At 46.7% G+C, this 21,691-nt stretch overlaps 1 protein-coding gene across 11 annotated transcripts in view; it reads right to left on the bottom strand.

Moving 5' to 3' along the window:
- The window catches only part of LOC146197827 (mediator of RNA polymerase II transcription subunit 12-like protein), a 148,252-nt gene that overhangs the window by 24,404 nt on the left and 102,157 nt on the right, over nucleotides 1–21,691 (bottom strand). For 8 of the 11 annotated variants that reach the window (XM_084593060.1, XM_084593062.1, XM_084593064.1 and 5 more), the window contains 2 exons: nucleotides 20,141–20,288; nucleotides 9,278–9,558 (listed from right to left, as the gene is read on the bottom strand). In XM_084593060.1, coding sequence (XP_084449186.1) covers nucleotides 9,278–9,558; nucleotides 20,141–20,288 — 429 coding nt within the window. The remainder of the gene's footprint in view (nucleotides 1–9,277; nucleotides 9,559–20,140; nucleotides 20,289–21,691) is intronic. The other 3 variants (XM_084593061.1, XM_084593065.1, XM_084593070.1) reach the window with 1 other exon arrangement.

Here is a 21,691-nt window from a genome sequence, read left to right as displayed (position 1 = left end):
AAACTAAAGAGATACCTGCAATCATTAAGTTCGTGCTGCCAAAGCTGCGGTGTGGAAACCAATTATAGTAAATCTATATATACAGTCGAATCTACTTATAACAAATTCAAGTGCCATGAAATTTCCATTGTTATAACCGATAATTGTTACAAACGGTTTGCACGAAAAAAAGCATAACAACTGCAGAGAGGGGTTACAGACGGCAAGTGACATGCGAGCTCCGTCGAGACATCGTTTTGGTGGCCCCGAAAGGGGTCTTGTAAAAAATACGAGAAGGTTGCCGTGGCTGCCCCTCAGCTTGAGAAATCCCGAAGTAACGCTGGGGTGAAGAGAGAGAGAGACAAAACTTTTATTTAAAAGTGGAAGAGATTGGGGTATGCAGGCCCCTGGGGTGTAATCGCTACAAGAATCTCACCACGTACATCTCACTGGCTTGCACGAGAAAACACCATGTCCGTTAACCTTGCTTGCCTCATGCTAAGCGTGTTGATATCCTTCTCCATGGCATCTAGGTACACCCCGTAGTGCAGCGGAAGGTCCCTCGCGAAAACAAAGCCCCAGAGGGACTGAATCAACTGCAGGGCCTCTTGCGAGAACAACGTTGAGGCAGCCTGCCCTACCGCGTGATCATCGCTGTCGTCGCAGTCACTGTTGTCGTCAGGCGCCTTGTCAAACGCGTTTGAGTCCACTGTCAAGCGAGGACTTTTCTTTGTCGAATTTCTCAGTGAAGCAGATGATTGTCGACACCGTCGGTTGCAATAGTGCGTACTCCTTCACGATACTGTACTTCGTCTCCTAATCGATAGCCGTACGCTTTCTTTTCACCGGCAACGTCGTCCGATAATGAGCGGATGAATCAGCCATCTTCCGTTTCGGCGGCGATTCAAACGAAACAAAGAAACCGCGTGGCCAGGAACGACTTCGACGCAATCAACTTGCACAACAACCAAATCCGCTTGCAGAACTGCACAAAATGAGGGGCGAGCGGGTGAGTGAGCAGATCAGCGGATCAGCGCTGTCAGCACATTGACGAAATCCATTTGTGCTTCGGAGGGTGGCGCAGCACAGAGCTATGGGCGCAGTCCGTTTGTGTTCCGAGGGGTGGAAGGGCAGCGGGAGAAAGGCGCGTGGCTTACAATGCGGAGAAGGCCAGAAAACAGGTTCTATTGTATGAGCGTGGGGTGGGGAGGGTGCAGCAGCGGGAATTTCTTTCTTTTTTTTTTTCTTTTCAGGGATTTCGCATTCCACTACCTTTTGGCACGAGAACTCAGGAGCCAGACTTCATTGTTATAACCGACAATGTGGCAAGGGGGCATTGTAGTAAGCGGGTTATTTTACCATAGGAAACATGCAAAAGTGGACGGTACAGCAGGTTTTCATTGTTGTAACCAAAACCGGTATCGTTATAAGTGGACTCGACTGTCCACTCATATAACTTGAGCAGAATCTTACAAGCTTTGAATGTTACATAAGAGCAAATGCCTTAGTCGAGGTACACAGCTTCCGGTAGATAGAGCTGACAGTTACATATAATTTAGACTGGCATAATCACACTGAAAGTATCTACTCACAAAGCCTATGGGAAGCTTTGCTTTCTTAGGAGAAAGCTACCATATGTGAATAAAGAAATTAAATTGGTTGTTATAAGACATTTATACTGCCAGTTCCGCTGTATGGAGTCCAAACCAAAAGGGATTGAAAAGGAAACTAGAAAGAATACAGCAGATTTCAGCACATTTATATATGCTCCAAGTATCGCCGCAAAGATTCTCTTACAGAGGTGCTACAGCAATGTGGATTGGAACCACTCGAAATTAAAAGAATGAAGCACAGACTGAAAATGTGTTACAAATAAATACAGACTGTTAAATTAAAATGCCTCTAAAGCTTGGATCAAGAAAAGCAACAGCAGTTTCTCGGCCAATTACTATGCATACTGATGTGTGCCGATATTTTTTTCTTCCGGACGTCATTGAAATATGAATCAAATGGCCAAGTCATGTTGTGGAAACTACGGACATGCAAAAATTTCAGTTAGGCGTCGATATGTTTCGAAAAATGGCATGCAAAGTCCTGTGTTTGTTTAATTATTGCACCTGGTTTGTTGTGCTTGTGGAATGCGCTTCTATTTTGTCCCTCCCTGTAATGATCCTTGATCTAGGTTTAACAGTACGAGCAAATAAATAAATAAAAAGTGCAAATTTCTATCTTGAGTAGAAACTTCGCACTACAAGCATTATCATTCTCAGGAATACCCTGCATGCATGCCTTTTGTAGGTTTAAACTGAAGTTGCAAAAGCACTTAATTTCCTGACCATGAACGTCTAACTGCAGGCACTTTCATTTTCATAAAGATGTCCCCTGCTCGATCTCTGTTTGCCTAGCACTCTGTGGGCTGAATGTCTGCTCTTACTGCTAGTTCTATTCAGGATTCAGCGCTGCTGCCAACATGCTGCTTCATATCGTGCTGATATTTGGATTATATTTGGGAGCTGTTATAATTTACTCTGGCTTCCGAGTACTGCTTGATTAGTTATGATGGGATTCGCCCGGTCTCTTCACATTAGGTTCTTTGTTTGCCATATTAGTCGAACCTGGCTATACCGAACTTGGATAATTCAAATTTTGGTTATATCGAACTCACAGAATATCCCATGTAAAAGTATAGGAAAGCTGCGTTCTATATTGAACTGCAATTTCACCAGTCGCTCGATATATCGAACTCCGCACCACGCACTGGAAGGTGCGCCTTCCTGAAAGATGATCACATCGCCCTGGGCCTTTTGCCACGTGATGTTTTCAAACCACGCGCGGAATGAGAGAGAACTGTTCAGTGACAGCTGGTCTAGAGCAGCGCCACGCCCTTTCCCCAAAGGTGCGCGCATCTGCGGTGATCATTTGCCGTGTGCCAGCACGTGACATTTGCAAGCCATGTGTGTGAAGGAACGAGGGAACCGGTTTGGCAACGGCCAGTACGAAGCAGACGTAGCCAATGCAGCCGTGGCGTTCTGGAGACAACGCAATAGAGCGAAGCGCAAGGGTGTGCCTATTCTTCTGCCGAGCTTTCTCTCTCTGCCCTTCCTCTCTCTTTCCCGATCTTCATTCACAGCAGTACACACTATGCATGCGCCGACAAGCCAGCTTGCCCGTGGCAGACAGAATGTCGGTCACTTTCTCCAGTGTGTGTTGTGAACCTTCTGTGCTCGCCGGGTGACGTGCAATGCATTCCTTGTGTCAGCATGCTGAATGTACGGCGTAGCTTAAGATATGGCGACTGCAGACGTGCGGCATTTTATATATTTTTTTTTTGCAAGTCGTCCATCCTTGTATCTACGAATCAGAGAAAGCACACGGTCAGCTCCGATCATGACACCGGCTTTTAGCATTGTTCGCTTCAAACGGCACTTGCAGCTATCACGCTTTCCAATGATTTTGTCGCAGTGGACTCCGCCTGCCAAAAGCGCAGCGTGATAAATCGAACCAGGCTTGCGCAATCAAGCTATCATAGGCACTCTGCCAAGTTCGCTCCCTACCATTGCAGGAGCCAACATCAAAAATATAGTCATAAGACAAACACACCGTGATGTTATCGCTGTGCAGCATCTTGGCGCGCAGCCAATAAATGAGCTGTGGATGCGGCAGCTGAAAAGGAGGAACACGCCAACGAATAATTTTTTTTTTTTTTTACTTCTCGGCGGCAAAAGTAGAGGGTGGGTTCATTATGCGGTGGGTTGATTACGCAACAAATACGGTACCATTTTTTATGATTGCAAGTGGCGTCTCAAGCCGATTTCTGTATATCAAATTTTCCATATATTCAACTCTTTTGCGATGCCCTTCGAGTTCGATATATCCGAGTTCGACTGTACTAACGCTCAGCTGACTGAACATGGGTCCAAATGCTGCATTTGAAAAGAGCAGCATCAGTATGAAGAGAGCAAACTCAGACAAACTCGGAGAGACCATAAAAAGGATTTTTGTCGGAAGCCTCCCTGAACTTGGTTAACTTCGCCCAACGTGCAGCTGTGCTCCCAGGTAGTTCCAGCTGATGAGACTGGACTTCTTCTATCGCTGTTGAAGAGAGCAATTTTTGTCTCGTGGCAGACTTGTGAATTACACAAGTGGCATCGCCGCCTCCTTAACTACACAAACAGCATTCAATTGTATCTGGAACTTCCAGCCCCCGGTCTCGAAACTTAGGGTCCCGCAGCCACTCTTTCCTAAACCTCTGCACATACTTAACAAGTTTAAGGTGACCGAACCACACTCCTGGCGACAGCAGACTCAATTATTGCATTAAAAAAGGCTGCATAAATCAATTCAAGGCGCAAAGCACACTGGGCATGTTCCAGTATTTGTTGACAGCTCAATGATGTCATATGCTTACTGCAACATTCTCTTGCAGAAGTACCGTAAAAACCACTATATGGACCCTCATATAATACAAGGTGTAATTTTGGGATAGCAAGAATAGAAAAAAAGAGTACGTATGAGAGTACAGAAAGAGTGTACATCTGCACTTGCGTGTCCAAAGCCATCCCACGCCAGAGGTCAAGAAGGGCCATGCACCTCAATGTGCCGGTGAGAGCTTGCACTTCCCTTGCTGCACCAACGCACTTGTTCAGATAATTTTATGGCATAAAGAGATCTGGCATGCAGCTCAGATCAGCCCCGCAAATTGCGGAAACCATGCGGCCCTCCATTTGTTGTGAATCAGTATCTCGCTTCCAGCTGATGCACGAGCTGCCATCTCACATTCATGCTCCATTCTCACTCCTGTTCGCATAACACATGCAAGCACGCGGCCATCACGTAGCGTGTGCAGCCAGGAAGTATTCTTGGATTCAGAGCTTTTGCGGTCGTCGCATTAGTGTATCGTCTGCCGCGAATCATGCTAGATATAGCTTTCCGCAGAAACTCTTCTTCGGTACCTCTAACGCATTCGGCATCCCACATTTCTCGAAAGCGCAACAGATGAACTCCTTGGGAATGCTGGCCAAGTACTCATGATACGACCATGCCACCAACAACCGTGCATGGCCAATGTGGGAGAAAAGACCGTTTCAGCCATTCAGTGGCAGCAGATGCAATCTCTTCCTGCCTCATACATTCCAGCAGCACTCTATGCGGTGCCGGTGCTTTTAGAAGCTATGGTTATTTTTCCTTTAAATGTGCTCAGTTCAGCTTTCACCGCCGCCATCATGGTCCCGACATCGAGCAAGGTGTGCTCGTCCTGTTTCTAGTCGAATGTGTGTTGCGAGGTTAGTGTGGCGAAATTGCATTGAAATTGAACCCATCGGTGCAGTCAACCGATGCCACTGCTAGATAGCACCTCCTCTCTCGGGAAATTTGATGAAATAGCCTAGCCAGGTTATACCGAAGTCGGCCGGAATTGGAAATCGCTTTGCTATAGGCTCCATGCGCTGCAGTTTGGGGAGTGCGCGTGGTGCCATCTGGTTAACAGAAGGGGCAAAAGGCGGATGCCACTCTCTCTTTCAGTTTGCTGTCAGCGAGGCGAACGGCAAGGTGCTTTCGCCACTAAATATAGGTGGCTCGACCTATTGCTGTGTTTACCTATGTCATAACAGCTAGGAAACACTGCAGGCTAGGTGTCAAAGATGAAATTTTATCGTTTGCCTTGGAGATCCTACTAAACGAAAAAGAGAGAGCACTGGATTCAGTCAGCGTTTTTGCATATTATTTTGCATCCTCGACAGCTAAGCCCTTTTCTGTACCAATAAACAGAAACAAAGAGAGTGCTTTGGACTTTTGTATATATTTATTTCTTGCACTTAACAACTCAAAATCAACTGAGAAAGCAAAGTACTTTAAGCAGAAAAATTGAACTATACTATTCCATGCTGACACGTGCCATTGGATTGTGGTAACAGTGTATTAAAGAAAAACAAACACAGATAAAGAAAATGTTGTGTGGCGCGGTAATTACTATCTAATATCTGAAGCACCTAAGCTGCGCCCGGTGATAAAAAGAAGTATAGGGAGAGGATAGCAAGGAGAAATACATAGCAGTGATAGGATGAAAGGGGAGCTAGCTTTGTACATTTAAAAAATATGAATGCCCTTGGGCATTCATTTAATTAGTGCTTTCAGGGAATAGCTAAAACAAAAATCCTCTAACATATTGGTACATGCTTGGCAAGAAATGTTTCGTCCTTTTCTATGGTTAGAGCTATGGTTCTTTGAGGACAATACACAAAGCAAAGAAGTGTTAATCTTCAGGACTAGAGCATTATCATTACCTGCGTGTAATAAGAATTCGTTTTACGCAACTGCAATGAACCATTCATATAGTGATTAGGTGATTTCTTTGTCTGGATCAATCAGGCACTTGTTCCTCTAACTGTAAGGACACTTAATCTTAATCAGTTGAAATGTGCTGCCTGATTTTACAATGCCATTTGCAGCTGCCTGCATTTAAGAGGCAGGCACCTCTTTACGGCGCATTCACCCTTGCAAGTCGCTTAACGTGTCGCAGAGCGGAAGCGTGAAGAATGGCTCGAAACCACTCATGCTGGAGAAGCAAGCCGCTGTACAATCCCCTTCATCCTTTATTTCACTAATAAAGGGATGATAGTCAACCACTGTACTCTTTGCACATCTCTCCCTGGGCTATCTTGCAGTCGACCAGAAACATTCCCAAGTTTACCTAGAAGGAAGAATTTGCCTCTTTTCACTTCTTCAAATAACGCGAGCATGCCGTCGAAGAATAAGACCTTTTGGTTGGGAGAAAAGGCTTGTGAAGAAGCTGGCACGGATTTCCGCAGGTGGTCAATTTCAGCTGCTGTACACCACATTTTCAATGTAATTTTACCTGTAAGCTGTAAATTTTTATTACCTCAAGGCGAGTGTCGTAGTCAAAATTTTTCATTTGCACGAAGCACTCGTCGCTGATATTCAACGGCCCCGCAGTGGCGATTGCTCGTACAAAGCCATCGTCCACTAGCTCTCTACTTATTTTTTTTTTTTTTAAATATACATCCAGGTTTTCAATACGTTGAAATCCGCATAAAAGTAGGTATTGTCTCGCCCGCAGTGCCATTCTCGCAACGATGTCACTGCGCTTTTGCTATTCGGACGGGTGGACGGAATTGCACTGGGCGTCCAGTTAACTCAGGGAGTGCCGTGCAGCGGCACTGGTGGTGCGGTCGCTGCTGGCGCCACCATATCAGCGCATGGAGCCTATATTCGCTATTTCGTTGTATCTGGACTACAAGAAAAAAAAAAAAACAGCAACAGAAATTTGAGTAAATTGTTTTATCGCCGCTGGACGAAGTGGTCCAGCGTTCCCTGAACATGTTTTGCAAGTATAGTCTTCACAATTGCGGCCTCCATACCGTCCAACTGCAAACTGGGTTCGAAATTCTGCTCTGAATTCCCGAGGAACATCCGTAGAGTGTCAGCAGCTGCGATGGCTGCTACGCAAGTCACCGGCTTAGGGGTGCAACCAGCGGCGTCACAGTCACTCTTGGAGGCGCTATCCATCCCTTCCATGATGCTCCGGCAACTTCATCAATCGTGAAGTCCTCCGTGGCAACAAATTCGCCGTCGGCGAAAAAGAAGTCCATGTGGGACAGGCCTGGAGGAACAAGGTCCAACTCGCTAGCGGGACTCCCATAGCAATAAGCTGCTTCAAGCAGGCTGTCGTGACGCCATCAGCTGTTGCAGTCAACCGCTGCAGCCAAAACAAACCCATTTCATCTGCGTTATAGATGTCCCGGAATACGCAAGAATCTGATCACGACGCTTGGCCATCCACTGCTGGAGTAATCTATCGTCAACGGATGCGGCCTCCCCGACTGTTTTTACACGTAATGTTGTTCCTCTGCTTGAATCTCTGGAGTCACCCATTTCCTGGCTGGACGTCATCGTGACCGAGAGCAAAGCTTAAGTCCTTAGCCTTCACTAGCGTGATAGGTCCACTGAGCGGGGAGATGTTCTTTGATTGCGCATCCAAGAACCACCTGTAAAGTGCAGCTTCTTGTTGGCATACATGGTGCAATGGATCCTCTTTCGGTCCTCGCTACCAACATCGTCGTTTAGAACAGCGTCGATCTTGCTGCCATTCTTGATTATTGTTAAGAGTGTGGACTGTGCGATTTCATACTTCCATGCGATATCACTTTTCTTCACGTTTCAGCGTACTTCGTCCAGAATGGCACACTTCACCTTCAAAGACAACACTTTTCTCTTGCCCGATGAGGTGCTGGGGCTCGCGAGACTCGACATTGCCAAGAAATCGAAGGGTCTGGTCCAAGAAATTGGATAACTGAGCAGGTCCATTGTCTAAAGATTGTCCAGCCGAAGTCAGGGGTCACGAGATATCAAAGGTAAGAAGTGGAACAAGGCAGGAACGCGTAATGACATCCACGAGAGCAGCGCATACAAAAATCCATGAAAACGGCGGAAACACTCTCGCTTCTCTCTCCCTCTCTCACTTTTGTGGCAATTTCTCCCTCACTCTCTCCCTCCCGGGCCCAGAGCCAAGAGGAGAGAAAGTCAAAAACCGCGATCCACCAATTTGCCGACCACTGCTCTGTGACGTCACCGAAAATTGCCTTTTATTTTCTTACTTTTTTTACCTCCCGCACAACCGGCTCAACCACCGTGAGCTCGACAGCACGACGAGACACTGTATCCCGAAGATGGCAGGCCAAACAATGCAGTGAAGCAACTTTTCACTTCGCGGGAGTGGAGATGACGCCGTGAATGCTGCCATCAGCCAAATTTTGTTCTTACTTTTGCACAAAAATTTGCCTGAAGGCATAAAGATCTCCGACTGATACCTTATTTTCACTTGGTACCAAGTCATTTCGCTATATCTGCTGATGTGTGTGCTTATTTACTTTGTTAAAACTGGACCAAAATTGTATTGAAAATGCAAAAAAGGGAATGGAAATTGTTCCTTTGTTGTGTGCTATTTCGCTATAACTGGGCTAGACTGCAAGAGCGCTGAATAATAATGAGACCGAAATTGCGCATTCAGACTGAAAATTGTTTGGGTATTGTATAATACGAAGCAGAAACCTGGCATGCTGAAATTGGGAGAAAACCTTGCATTATAGCGGGTTTTTATGGTAAGTAAAATTTTACGAAACATTCTGAACGAAAATTGCAGAACCACCAAAAACAGCAAAAAGAGGCTAACAGGACCTGAAAGCTTCTAAAAATCCTATAAATAAACTGCATAAAAGCCTACCAAATCTAGCGGGAAAACCGCTAACTTGGCAACATTGCTCAGCAGTAAGCTGCTACTCACGGGTGCCATGCCCTGAGGGCGCATCTGCTGCTGGCGCATCATCATCTGGTGTCGCTGCTGCTGCTGCTTCTGCAACATGTCCATGCTGGGTGCGTACGGAGGAGCCCCAGAGCCAGTGGGCCCACCGACGGGGCCCTGCATGGTGGGGGGTGGTCCCTGGGGTCCCTGGGGTGCCCCCTGGGGTGGGCCACCAAGAAATTGGGCAGACGGGTGACGTGCCCGCAGCATGGAGCTCAAGGCAGCCTTGGACTGGGAGAGCTGCCGCTCGAAGCGGGGACCTCCTAGTGGGGCACCGAGACCAGGGGGGAAGGGGGGGGGGGGGAAGGGGGGGGGGGACACAGAACAGAAGGCAGCGAAGACAGTAGCAGGAGTGGAGCACAATGAGTGTGAAAGGATTGGGCCAATGCAGAAAGGTGGCATTAGGCACGACAGTGGCACGAATGGTTGGCCGCATCCAAGAGATGCAAGCGCAGTACGATGAAGCGGAGGGTATAAAGTATGAAAGAAAACAATCATAATAATAAAAAAAAAGCAAGTGATGCACAAGTATCAAGTGCAGCATGAACATAGACATTATAACAGAACAACCAAAGCAAATGTGAGTGCAAGTGAAAGAAAGGCAACCGAATAGTAACCCAATGCCGTAAGTGGAAAGCAAAGGAAGCCCAACAGATGAGACAGAATTTGGGCATGCACAAATAAAACGCAATGAAACAGCACAGAAACCGAAGCACAGAAAATGCAGCAGCCACAACACCAAGATTGCAGCACCAAGATTAAAGTGGGGCCAATGCCAAGAGAAAAGCATGATAATGTAGTGTGCACCAAAGAAATAAAAGTTAAATAATGAATTGATGTAAATGGTAAAAAATTTGAAATTTAGGAAAGCATAATTCAGGAATTGTGCAAAAAGCATCAGTAGATGTGAAATTCGGTATTACGAAAAGTAAATAAAAGTGTTGAGAAGAGGCAAAATGAGACAGAAAAGAACAGTTGAAATAATGTGGGGCCAGATAGGAGAGGACCAACAAAAAGAAAATTGCAATTCAGTCAGTTTAATAATTAAAGCAATACATTAAGAGTACACAGTAAAAAAGAATGATAAAACACCAAAAAATTAATTTTTGCAAAGATTTTTCAAGCAAGAAAAATAATAATAGCACACAGATTGTGTAGGTATGTTATCAAATGAAAGAAGACAAAAGAGGAAACAGACACACAATGTTGGAAATTAAGAGCAAGTGCACGGACCAGCCAGAACATGGGCAAGCAGGAAAGGACATCAGGAAGGGTTGGTGGATGGAAAGCGGGGCTCTCGTCAATATTTGCCAAAGGCAACATCAAAGCAAATGTTAGTCTCATTCTCTGCTATACAAAAATATTGAGAGTCCCATGCCTTCATTACTCAAGCACCTAAGGCACACCTAAGACAGAGGTTCTGGTTCTTAATAGCCAAGATAGAGAAAATGACCTCTGCCCTTAACTAATTGGTAGCAAGCAAAAGTAGCACACTTCGAAAATTACCGCATCACACATTCCACCTTGGTTCTCCAGATCATGGTTACTAAATATGCTAAACTGTATGCTGTTACGACCAAGCATCCGCATTTGCGCGCTCTATTGTTCGCCTGTGGGCATGGATAAGTTTTGTGAATATGTGGTGATGGTCCAATGGCTCTAAGTGAGCCTGTTTCCAGGAATCCTGTTTTGTAAGCATGTTTTGCTTTGTGGACAACCTGCAAATGCCAAATTGACCCTGTCAAGAGAACGTCTGGAAAAACACAAAGAAACGTCCCCCTGCGGGAAATAGCAGGAAGTGCTTTCTTTCTTTTGTTCACCCTTCCAGTCGTCAGAAGTGCTATCCTCCAGTGATGAATGCCTCCTATCCAAAGGAGACGACAGAGTGACATGTCCGCTGACGTGCAGGACAAGAAAGGAGCATGACTTATACGGCCATTAAGTGATTTCCCGGGAATGCAGGAAAGATTTGCAATTGTCGAAAAGGGACAATGTTGGGAGCCCTATGCGGCGCCACGTGCACTCGGGTTTCTGAGAAGTAAAACCCCTTGTCAGAACCAGCCTGTGGTTTCTTTGCTGAAGAATAGAAATGTATCTCCTCTCCTCGCCGTTCCCAAGCTTTTCCCGCCAACAAGTGATCACGCCCAACGAATGAATGCCGGACCAGTCAGTGCTTCAGACCATCAGTGCAGTGATGTGTTCGATTGGATGCCGATACCTGAGGGGCGTGCCCTGGATTTGGTTGGTCAGCATCTTCAGAGAGGGGCTGGACATAGGGGGTTTTAAGGACGCTGCAGAGCACGAAATGTCGCTCTGAGCCCTGGGTAAACGGCTCATCCAGTCGCTTCTCGCTATGAACTCTTAACGCTTGCCATATTGCTGATGTGCCCTTCTTTTTCGTGTAAATAATCTTGTAAATAAGTTTTCTCAAAGTGCCATTAAACCTGCTTGTACATATTCCACCAACTTCGAAGATTCAATCCTACTTCAACCCCGAGTCTCTGCACGCTACCAAGTGAGGGCCGGGTCGACGTAGCCCCAGCGTCACGACAACTGGTGGCAGCGGTGGGATCTGAATCTACAAGCCACAACATCTGATGACTGGAGGTGGGATCTGGATCTACAAGCTACAACATCTGGTGATTCGAGGTGGATCAGAATCTACAAGCCACAGCTTGTGATCGGAGGTGGCATCTCAAGCAACAAGCAGGCGCAACAATCGGCCAACAAGAGAGCAGCTCGGAACATCGATCGCATGTGTGGGTGAGTGCTTGGCTTTCTTCTGATGTGGACCAGGTTCTAGAACAGGGTTAGAATTTAGAACTGGTAAAAAGTGTTGAAACGCCTTTAGGTTTGGTAGTTTGCACTGTTGTTTTGGAAGTAGCCGACACTCGGAGCGATCATGGACCTACAAAAGCTGCAGAAACCGGACCTGTTGCTATTGTGTGAGGAATTGGGAATTGATACAAGTGGTTTGGCACGAAAACCCTTGATTATAAAGGCAATCACTGATCTGGGAACCGATGATGAGGAGCTCAGTGAAGCATGGAACCTCATCGGGCAAAAAAAAGGAACAGCTCAGACAGCAGAAAGAGCGGGAAAGAGAGGAAAAGAAGCTAGAAATTGAGCTCCGGAAATTAGAACTAGAGTTGAGCAAGAGGTCGGGCGATTGTCCCCAGCTAGCGGTACCTCGTCTCAACAAGGAGGCAGATTTCAAGATGTCAAAGTACATGCAGCCATATGTGATATCAGGGGATATCGGTCTGTATTTGGCTAACTTTGAGCGAACCTGCGAAAAACTGTCCTTCCAGCGAGACACTTGGTCTCAGAGATTATTGACGGTTCTGCCCTGCGAGGCAGCGGAGGTTGTCGCGCGGCTAAGCAAGGAGGACGCGGACAACTACGAGAAGGTCAAAGCTTGCCTTCTGAGAAAGTATAGGCTTAGCGCCGAGGCGTTCAGACAACGTTTTCGGAACGCTACTAAGTCCAGGGACGAGAGTTACCCTGAATTCCTGTACAATTTAAGAGTTAATTTGGGCGAGTGGCTAAAGAGCACTGATTCCTACAGTGACAGGGACGCTGTAGTCGAGCGAATTCTTTTGGAGCAGTTTTATAGCTGCCTCCCAGAAAAAGAAAGAAATTGGTTACAGGACCGAGGCGAAATTAAGTCGGCAACTGAAGCTGCCGAACTCATTGAGGAGTACGCTTCGCGCCGACAATTCAGCAACCCAGCAGTAGATAGGCTCCGCAATCCCACGTTCAGTGTAAATAACCGTCAGAAAAGGCACTTTGCTAGATTTGCAAACGAAGAAAGGAAGGCTTCTTCAGGCAAACGCCCTAGAAAGGACGGCAGTGAGAAAAGTGGGGAAGTGACCAACGCGCAGAACACAAAGAACAAGCTTGGGGCTAGGAAGCCGCTCACATGCTTTAGGTGTAATGAGCAGGGTCACATTGCCGTCAACTGCCGGAAAGAAAGGTTTGTTTTCTCGTATGTCAGTGACTGCGATGAAAATATGCAGCTTTTGGAACCTTACATGCATGACCTAGTAGTCAACGGGAAGCCTTGCAAGGTACTGCGCGATTCGGCCGCAACGATGGATGTTGTCCATCCGGTGTATGTGTCGCCTTCCGACTATACAGGACAGTGTGCATGGATCCGACAGGTAGTTGAGGAACAGAGTGTGTGCTTGCCGATCGCGAACGTGGTCATCGAGGGCCCTTTCGGCGAATTAACAACCGAGGCTGCCGTTTCAGGAAAGCTTCCTAAGTGCTATCCGTATTTGTTCTCCAACAAATCGGACATGCTGCTGCGAAAGAGGGGCATCCTTTTCGGAGACAGAGTTGTGCAAGCCTTAACACGTTCAAAGGCGCGAGAACTAGCTACACTGCTCATTCCAGAAAAATCCACAGCGGAGGAAACGGCAGTTAAAACAGTGGTAGATGCGGAAGATAGCAGGTCAGAAAACTTTGAGAGCGAGGCATCTCAGATAGGTCAACTTGAAAGTGAGCTTGATGAGACGCGGAATGAGGGCGTTCTTGAGAATAACCTCTTGCCGCCAGTGTCTAATAATCTCACGAGACTTTTAAGTGGAACCCGAGAGGACTTAGCTATGAAGCCTTATGAGCAGAGGGAAACCATGGTAAATCTAACGTTAAACCTTCCTGAGGAGATTGGGGACAACTTGATTTGCCTCAGCGGAAAAGGAAGCAACGCTCAGGAGCTTCTCAGAAAGACGGAGCAGAAAGGAGAACTAAAGAAATCCCAGCTGTCCGATCTGGGCGAAATAATAACAGAGTTTGAGGCCTGTTTCGTGGACAGGCCAGGCAGGACTGATTTGACTGAGCACGATATTGAGCTGACTTCAGACGTGCCAGTGCGATCAAGGTGCTACCGATTTTCTCCAAGGCAAAGAGAAATTCTGGATAGGGAAGTAACTCGCATGCTGGAATTGGGAGTAATAAAACCCTCGGAAAGCGATTACGCTTCGCCTATGATCTTAGTAGAAGCTCCAGGTAAAGACCCTAGGCCTGTGGTAGACTACCGAAAGCTAAATTCTCTCACCAGGGACCAAGTGTATCCTATTCCGAATATTGAGGAGAGAGTAGAACAGGTCAGTAGAGCGGCATATGTGACTACGCTGGACCTTACTCGAGGATACTGGCAAGTACCGCTCACTGAACGCGCCAGCAGATACGCGGCTTTCGTCACTCCGACGGGCAGCTACCAGCCAACAATGATGAGTTTCGGGCTCAAAAATGCTCCATTTTGTTTTTCCCGACTCATGGATAGGGTTTTAAAGGGGTGTGAAACATTCGCGGTGCCTTATTTAGACGACATTGCGGTTTTTTCCGACTCATGGGCGGACCATATGGTACATCTAAGAGCTGTACTGAGCCTTTTGCGTCAAGCTGGACTAACCGTAAAGGCCGAGAAATGTTGCCTGGCAAGGGCGACCGTGGACTACTTGGGTCACCATGTAGGTCAGGGTTTCAGGAAACCCAGCGAGATTAAGATTTCTGCGGTAGCAGACTATCCGCGGCCGAGCACGAAGACGGAAATTCGAGCATTCCTAGGTCTGACTGGGTACTACAATCACTACATCCCTAACTATTCAGCTTTGGCTAGCCCTCTGACCGACGCTCTCCGCAAGACAGAACCGACAAATGTAGTCTGGGACGAACAAAAGGAAGCCTCCTTCGTAAACCTGAAGGCTGTGCTGATTAGCCGTCCGGTATTGCGAGCTCCAGACTATGGCCGAGAATTCACGGTCCAGTGTGATGCCAGTGATCGAGGGTTAGGTGCTGTTCTCTGCCAGAGAGATGACGACGGTAATGAGCACCCCGTGCTCTACTTGAGCAGAAAACTGAGTACTAGAGAGAGGGCTTATTGCGCGTCAGAGAAAGAATGCGCTTGCATTGTATGGGCCATTCAAAAATTGCAGTGCTATCTTGGAGGGGCCAAATTCACCGTAGAGACGGACCATTGTCCCCTGGCTTGGCTGCAAACTGCGACATCGAAGAACAGTCGCCTTCTTAGGTGGAGCTTGATTTTACAGCAGTACAATTTTGAAATAAGATACAAAAAGGGGAAGTTAAATGGGAATGCGGACGCGCTTAGCCGCTCTTTCTAAGCGGTCCGAGATGTTCCTCACCATGTATCCAAATTGATAATCAGGTTTTTTTTTTTTTTTTTTTCGTGCGCTTGTATATGTGTGACTATGTAAAGCAGCACGTTTGGTTTTCTAGGAATACGTGGGTCCTGAACGTCTTGAGAGTGGGCTTTTCTCGAACAACAATGGCAGTTTTCTTTTGACCTGGTCTCTTCAGACCGGAGCCGAGTGCTTGCTTCGACATGTGGTTGAGTTTCAGACAGCTCGAGCAATTTGGCCTACAACAATCAAGACAACGCGACAAGCAACAGCGAGCTTCAAGCGTTCACGTGCAGGCCATTAAGTCGTCTCTTCATGCAGCAGCTGGGACTGCTGCCCTCCGAGTCTCTTCTGGCGGGGGAGGAGGCTGTTACGACCAAGCATCCGCATTTGCGCGCTCTATTGTTCGCCTGTGGGCATGGATAAGTTTTGTGAATATGTGGTGATGGTCCAATGGCTCTAAGTGAGCCTGTTTCCAGGAATCCTGTTTTGTAAGCATGTTTTGCTTTGTGGACAACCTGCAAATGCCAAATTGACCCTGTCAAGAGAACGTCTGGAAAAACACAAAGAAACGTCCCCCTGCGGGAAATAGCAGGAAGTGCTTTCTTTCTTTTGTTCACCCTTCCAGTCGTCAGAAGTGCTATCCTCCAGTGATGAATGCCTCCTATCCAAAGGAGACGACAGAGTGACATGTCCGCTGACGTGCAGGACAAGAAAGGAGCATGACTTATACGGCCATTAAGTGATTTCCCGGGAATGCAGGAAAGATTTGCAATTGTCGAAAAGGGACAATGTTGGGAGCCCTATGCGGCGCCACGTGCACTCGGGTTTCTGAGAAGTAAAACCCCTTGTCAGAACCAGCCTGTGGTTTCTTTGCTGAAGAATAGAAATGTATCTCCTCTCCTCGCCGTTCCCAAGCTTTTCCCGCCAACAAGTGATCACGCCCAACGAATGAATGCCGGACCAGTCAGTGCTTCAGACCATCAGTGCAGTGATGTGTTCGATTGGATGCCGATACCTGAGGGGCGTGCCCTGGATTTGGTTGGTCAGCATCTTCAGAGAGGGGCTGGACATAGGGGGTTTTAAGGACGCTGCAGAGCACGAAATGTCGCTCTGAGCCCTGGGTAAACGGCTCATCCAGTCGCTTCTCGCTATGAACTCTTAACGCTTGCCATATTGCTGATGTGCCCTTCTTTTTCGTGTAAATAATCTTGTAAATAAGTTTTCTCAAAGTGCCATTAAACCTGCTTGTACATATTCCACCAACTTCGAAGATTCAATCCTACTTCAACCCCGAGTCTCTGCACGCTACCAAGTGAAGGCCGGGTCGACGTAGCCCCAGCGTCACGACAATGCACATGACTATCTAAAATCTTGCAGTTGAAGTAAAGCTGCATTTATGTGAATGTGCTTTCTTGTATTTATTCACCAAATGGGCTGTCTAGGCCTGCTCAAGGAACTTGTATTCCAACAAAAAATGCCAGCCATTATGAGGTAAGCAGACACTCCTGCTCTCACCCCCTTCGAAATAGCCCTGCTTAATTTCAAATATTGCATTTTAAAAATAAATGCTCCTCGTCGAGCCTGTCTAGCACAGTGATGTGGGAAAACTTGAAGCACAAATAAATGAAAGCACAGTTATCTAGCAGAGCTACCTGAACTTGAGCATAGTTAAAAAGGCATCATCATCAGCCGGACTACGCCCACTGCAGGGCAAAGGCCTCTCCCGCTTTCCTTCAAATAACCCGGTCTTGTGCTAGCTGCATACACTTGACCCCTGCAAATTTCTTATTCTCATCCACCCACCTAATTTTCTGCCGCCCCCTGCTATGCTTACCTTGCCTTGGAATCCAATTGGTTACTCTTAGAAACCATCGGTTATCCTCTCTTCGAAATAAATGTCCTGCCCATACTCATTTCTTCTTCTTAATTTCAACTAGAATGTCAGTAACAAGTTATTTCTCTGACCCACTCTGCACGCATCCTCTTTTAATTCAGATATACGAAAATACGAAAAAAAAAAAAACTTTTTTTTTTTTTTTTTTTTTTTTTGTGAGAGTCCACCCTTTCACCTATCAGTCGTCAATGAAAGCACGCGGGTCGGCCGCGATCATAACGCCGGCTTTTAGCATCGTTCATTTCAAAAGGCGTTTGCTCCCATCGCACGTGGCAGTAGACGGCACCCGTCTCAATCATCCGTAGCATGATAAAGCGAGCGTATAGAAAACGAGGCTTGCAAAGCTGGACAAGTACCAAGTTCGCTTCCCCCAGTTGCTAGAGCTTAACGTCAAAAGGTAAACACACCGTGTACCCCACCGGGGTGGTGCAGTGGTTACGGCGCTCGACTACTGTTTCCAAGGATGCAGGATCGAATCCCGGCCCCGGCGGCCGCTTTTCGATGGAGGCGAAAAGCAAGGCGCCTGTGTGCTGTGCGATGTCAGTGCACGTTAAAGAACCCCAGGTGGTCGAAATTTCCGGAGTCCTCCACTACAGCGTCTCTCATAGCCTGAGTCGCTTTGGGACGTTAAACCCCACAAAGCAAAGCAAGTAAACACACCGTGATGTTATCGCTGCGCAGCATCTTGGCGCACTGACAAGAAATGCATTGTGGACCGTGACGGCGCAAAACAGAGGGACGTGCCAACGACTGACGCCTTTTTTTTTTTTTTAATTCTTCGGCAAAACATCGGGGGTGAGTGGGCTCATTATGCAAGTGGGTTCGTTACGAGAGTACCTAAATACGATAAATTTACCCTAATGCAAATGTCAGCTTTTTCGAGGCCATTCGATAATTCGAATATCGGATAATTAGAACCTTTTCCCTGATCCTGTGAAGTTCGAGCTTTTACTGTACACTAGACATTTTATATGAGTGTACTCAGTAACTGGGCACAGAAATAATACACATGTAAAGAACACTGCATACCTTGGCGCATCTCGAAGGCATAAGCACTGTGGGATGCGTTGAAAGCATGGCGGTGTGCTGCTTAAGAGCTTTGGGAAAATATGTATCATCGATGCCTTTCTTGGTCTACGATTCGCCTACTCGTCTACACAAGACCCTTGCCAGAAATCATGGGTACTGCACCCTCTGATCTATATTCAGGGACATAATGTGTGTTGTGAGTCACTTCCAGTGCGTAGGCGGTACTTTGACATCTCCAGACTTTCGCATAACAGACAGTTATAAACTAGCATCTCCTCTATGGCAGTGCAATGGAAGTGCGAGCACGGGCATCACGTGACCATATGTGACCCAAATCAAATTTGAGGAAGACAATGCGGCGCTAGATGTGAGGCGTCTGAATTTTCAATACTTGTACGCTCAACTCTGCAGGATGCGTGACTCAGTGCCGCAGAAGTTTGGATTATTAATCATAGCTAAAGGCTGTAAAATATACCAGTGGCTTTTATATTGAAATCAGCAGCAGGCAAAGAACCTCATAGCAAGACCTCGAGATTATGATGCATAGTTCACCTCAGTTTGCTGCCTTTAGAAAATTAATTACCTAATACAAGTTGCACAATATTATTATCATTTTCTCAATTTTTTTATTCCCTCAACCAATACTGCAAAAATCTGCCTGAAATGCTAACTCTCACTTTTTTTTTTTTACTATTACATTTCCAGTCGCATACTACTTGCTTCAATTTGAAAATATTCGCTTCAGTTGGGAACTATCTGAACAAAATAACTATTCGCTACATATTCACTTCAAACTGAAAATTCACTGCTAGCACACGTCTAGAATTTACCATGCTACTATAGCTCAATGAAACTGCATGCGCACGTCTGCAGTTCTGTGGTGAAAGCGTACATGTGATGCCACTTTGAGGAGGCCCCACCACTACCATGCTTCACCATGAAGGAAAAAAAGGGGACCCTTACCACTATGATGGAGTTCTCCTCCTGCACCTCGACAATGTGCATGCCGCATACGATATGATGGAACTGTTAAAAATCATTTCTGGCCGACACCTTAATCTAACAAGCAGATGGCCAGAGCCTGGTTTTGTTCCCAAAATATGTTTACTATGATGCAACCATATTTTTTAATTCAATACTACCGCATCCAGACATTCAACATCATTTTGCAGTCCCTTCAGGTAAGGATCAACGATGCTTACACATAAAATGCGTGTTCTGCAGCAGGCACCACATGTGTACTTTACTACAAAGCAACTTGAAAACAGCACTCATTGAATCCAGACTGGTTACAGTTGATCCCCGCTGTGTCTGCTTTACTCGCAGTTTGGGAGGAATAGACTATTTCGGTTCCACCCTGCGCATGTGAAAAGAAGCAGTGATCTCGCCTAAAGATATCATTTCGCTTAAAGATTTCGTTTGCAGTTGTGCAGTTTGTCCATGGGTCATATAGAACACAGTGAAAGCTGTAGTACTAACTTTCTGGTATTTTCCCTCACATCAGTTAGACACATATACTAATTACCAACCTCAACCCATCTCACCATCTCTGCCTCATTTCATACCATCCATCCTGTGCTACCCTCTCAAGCCCTTCCCACGAAGCCGGGGAATACGGTATACTGTCGTCACATTCTGAGAATGCGGAATGGTACTAGCAGGCAGTATCACAGCTAGTTTGCATCTTGGTGCCTGCTGGCCCCTTTGCAGATACGGAGCGAAGAGTTCTGTACATTGCAAGAAAGCGGCATGCAGGAGAAGGATGCCCACCTGGGGGCAGCGGCTGCTGGGGGGCGTAGTATGGTGGCTGCTGCATGGGTTGTGGCTGCTGGCCGTACCACTGCTGCTGTGGAGGGGGCCCCTGGGGGTACATGGGCTGCTCGGGGGGGTAGGCCAGGGAGCCCCGGACCGGCGGGGCCTGCAAACCAGACACAGCGAAACATATATAGGCCATAGCCACTCATGTGCCAGCTCCTAGACTATGGCAAACATGAGAAGAAAAAAAAAGTACCATAGGTGTCTAAAAGACTGCCTAAAAAACTGAAGTCTCTGCCGAGTAGTTCATAGGTACTGCCAAAAACAAGGCCCATGCAATATAAACGATGCTGTCTGCGAAAGGGATTCAAACATTAGGCAGGCCTTGCTTCTTGTTGTACGGGGGGTGAAATTTAGCCCACTTTTAGGGTTGGCTTTCAGAGCCTGAAGATAAACCGCAGGGTACTGTCATGAGCAAAAATAAGAAGCCCCTGCCAGTGCACGTCGTGGCATGCTGATCTGCATATGGGCGCCCATCTGATGAAGCACTCCTGGATACTGTGGCCAGTGCAGTGTGCACAACTACTTCAACATGGCATTCGGCCTCAGCATCTCTGTGTACAATGACAAGGAAGTCTTACCCTTGCTCACAGCAGCCCATTTTGACCAGGCTTGTATGATGCTGTGCGCTCAAGAAGGAAAAGATTTTATTAATGTGACTGCGTTAAAGGCACTTTTCTCCAGAACATCTGGTGCTGGCATTGTCGACCCTGTGGGCAAAGAATGGTGATGGTCTCTGGCAGGTAGGTGACACAGATGGGCACTGCCGGTAGTTGGATAGTATGACATAAGGACACGACATGAAAGGGCCGAGATGGCAAGAGCTGGCAAATTGGACAGCTCCTTTAAAGGGGGACACGGCTCTTTGCAGTTGAAAATCGGTCTAAAAATCTGATTTTTTATTTCTTCATTTTCGCAGTCCTGAGACATTTCTGCAACTATCTACTATCTATTTTGATTGAAAAATACCACCTATTTTGCATGTTACAGTGTTCCAAAGTTGCAAATCTGAACGCTTGACTTTTTAAATTGAGGTCAAATCACGCCGAGTTTTGATCGGCCGCAGATCGAAAAATACGCGCTCCACTGAAATCATTTTGGTCTCGTTCGAAAGATTGTGATTCAGGCTGTTCCCATGTCACGATTGGCTTCTGTGAGCGAACTCCCAAAGCAGAAAACAAAAGGACAAAAATGCGCGAAACGCGCGCTGTTATTAGACTCCAAAAGCATGTGACCCAAATGGCTACTTTTGGTTGGCTGCCGGCGTCGACTGTTTGCAGCCTGGCGCCATTTTGAAAAGGCCGCGTAGTTAGGCCTAGCTGGTTTAGCGACGTTCCGTCGTCACGACCATGGTGCAAAACGCTGAAAATTTAGGTTCGAGCATCATACTGGCCCAAAAAAACCAAAGGAAGATAGTTATAAGAGGCGTGCTGGTGAAGCGGCATCCAGTTATCCACAATCAGCAACGAAGCTGGCGAGCTATTTCCTGAAGGCGATTCCTGCCGC

This window comes from Amblyomma maculatum, chromosome 2 (assembly GCF_055883805.1).
Source record: "Amblyomma maculatum isolate TAMU_Amacu chromosome 2, ASM5588380v1, whole genome shotgun sequence".
Classification (NCBI taxonomy): Eukaryota; Metazoa; Arthropoda; class Arachnida; order Ixodida; family Ixodidae; genus Amblyomma; species Amblyomma maculatum.
Note: the sequence above shows the minus strand (reverse complement) of the source record. Positions and strands in the feature narration are given on the sequence as shown.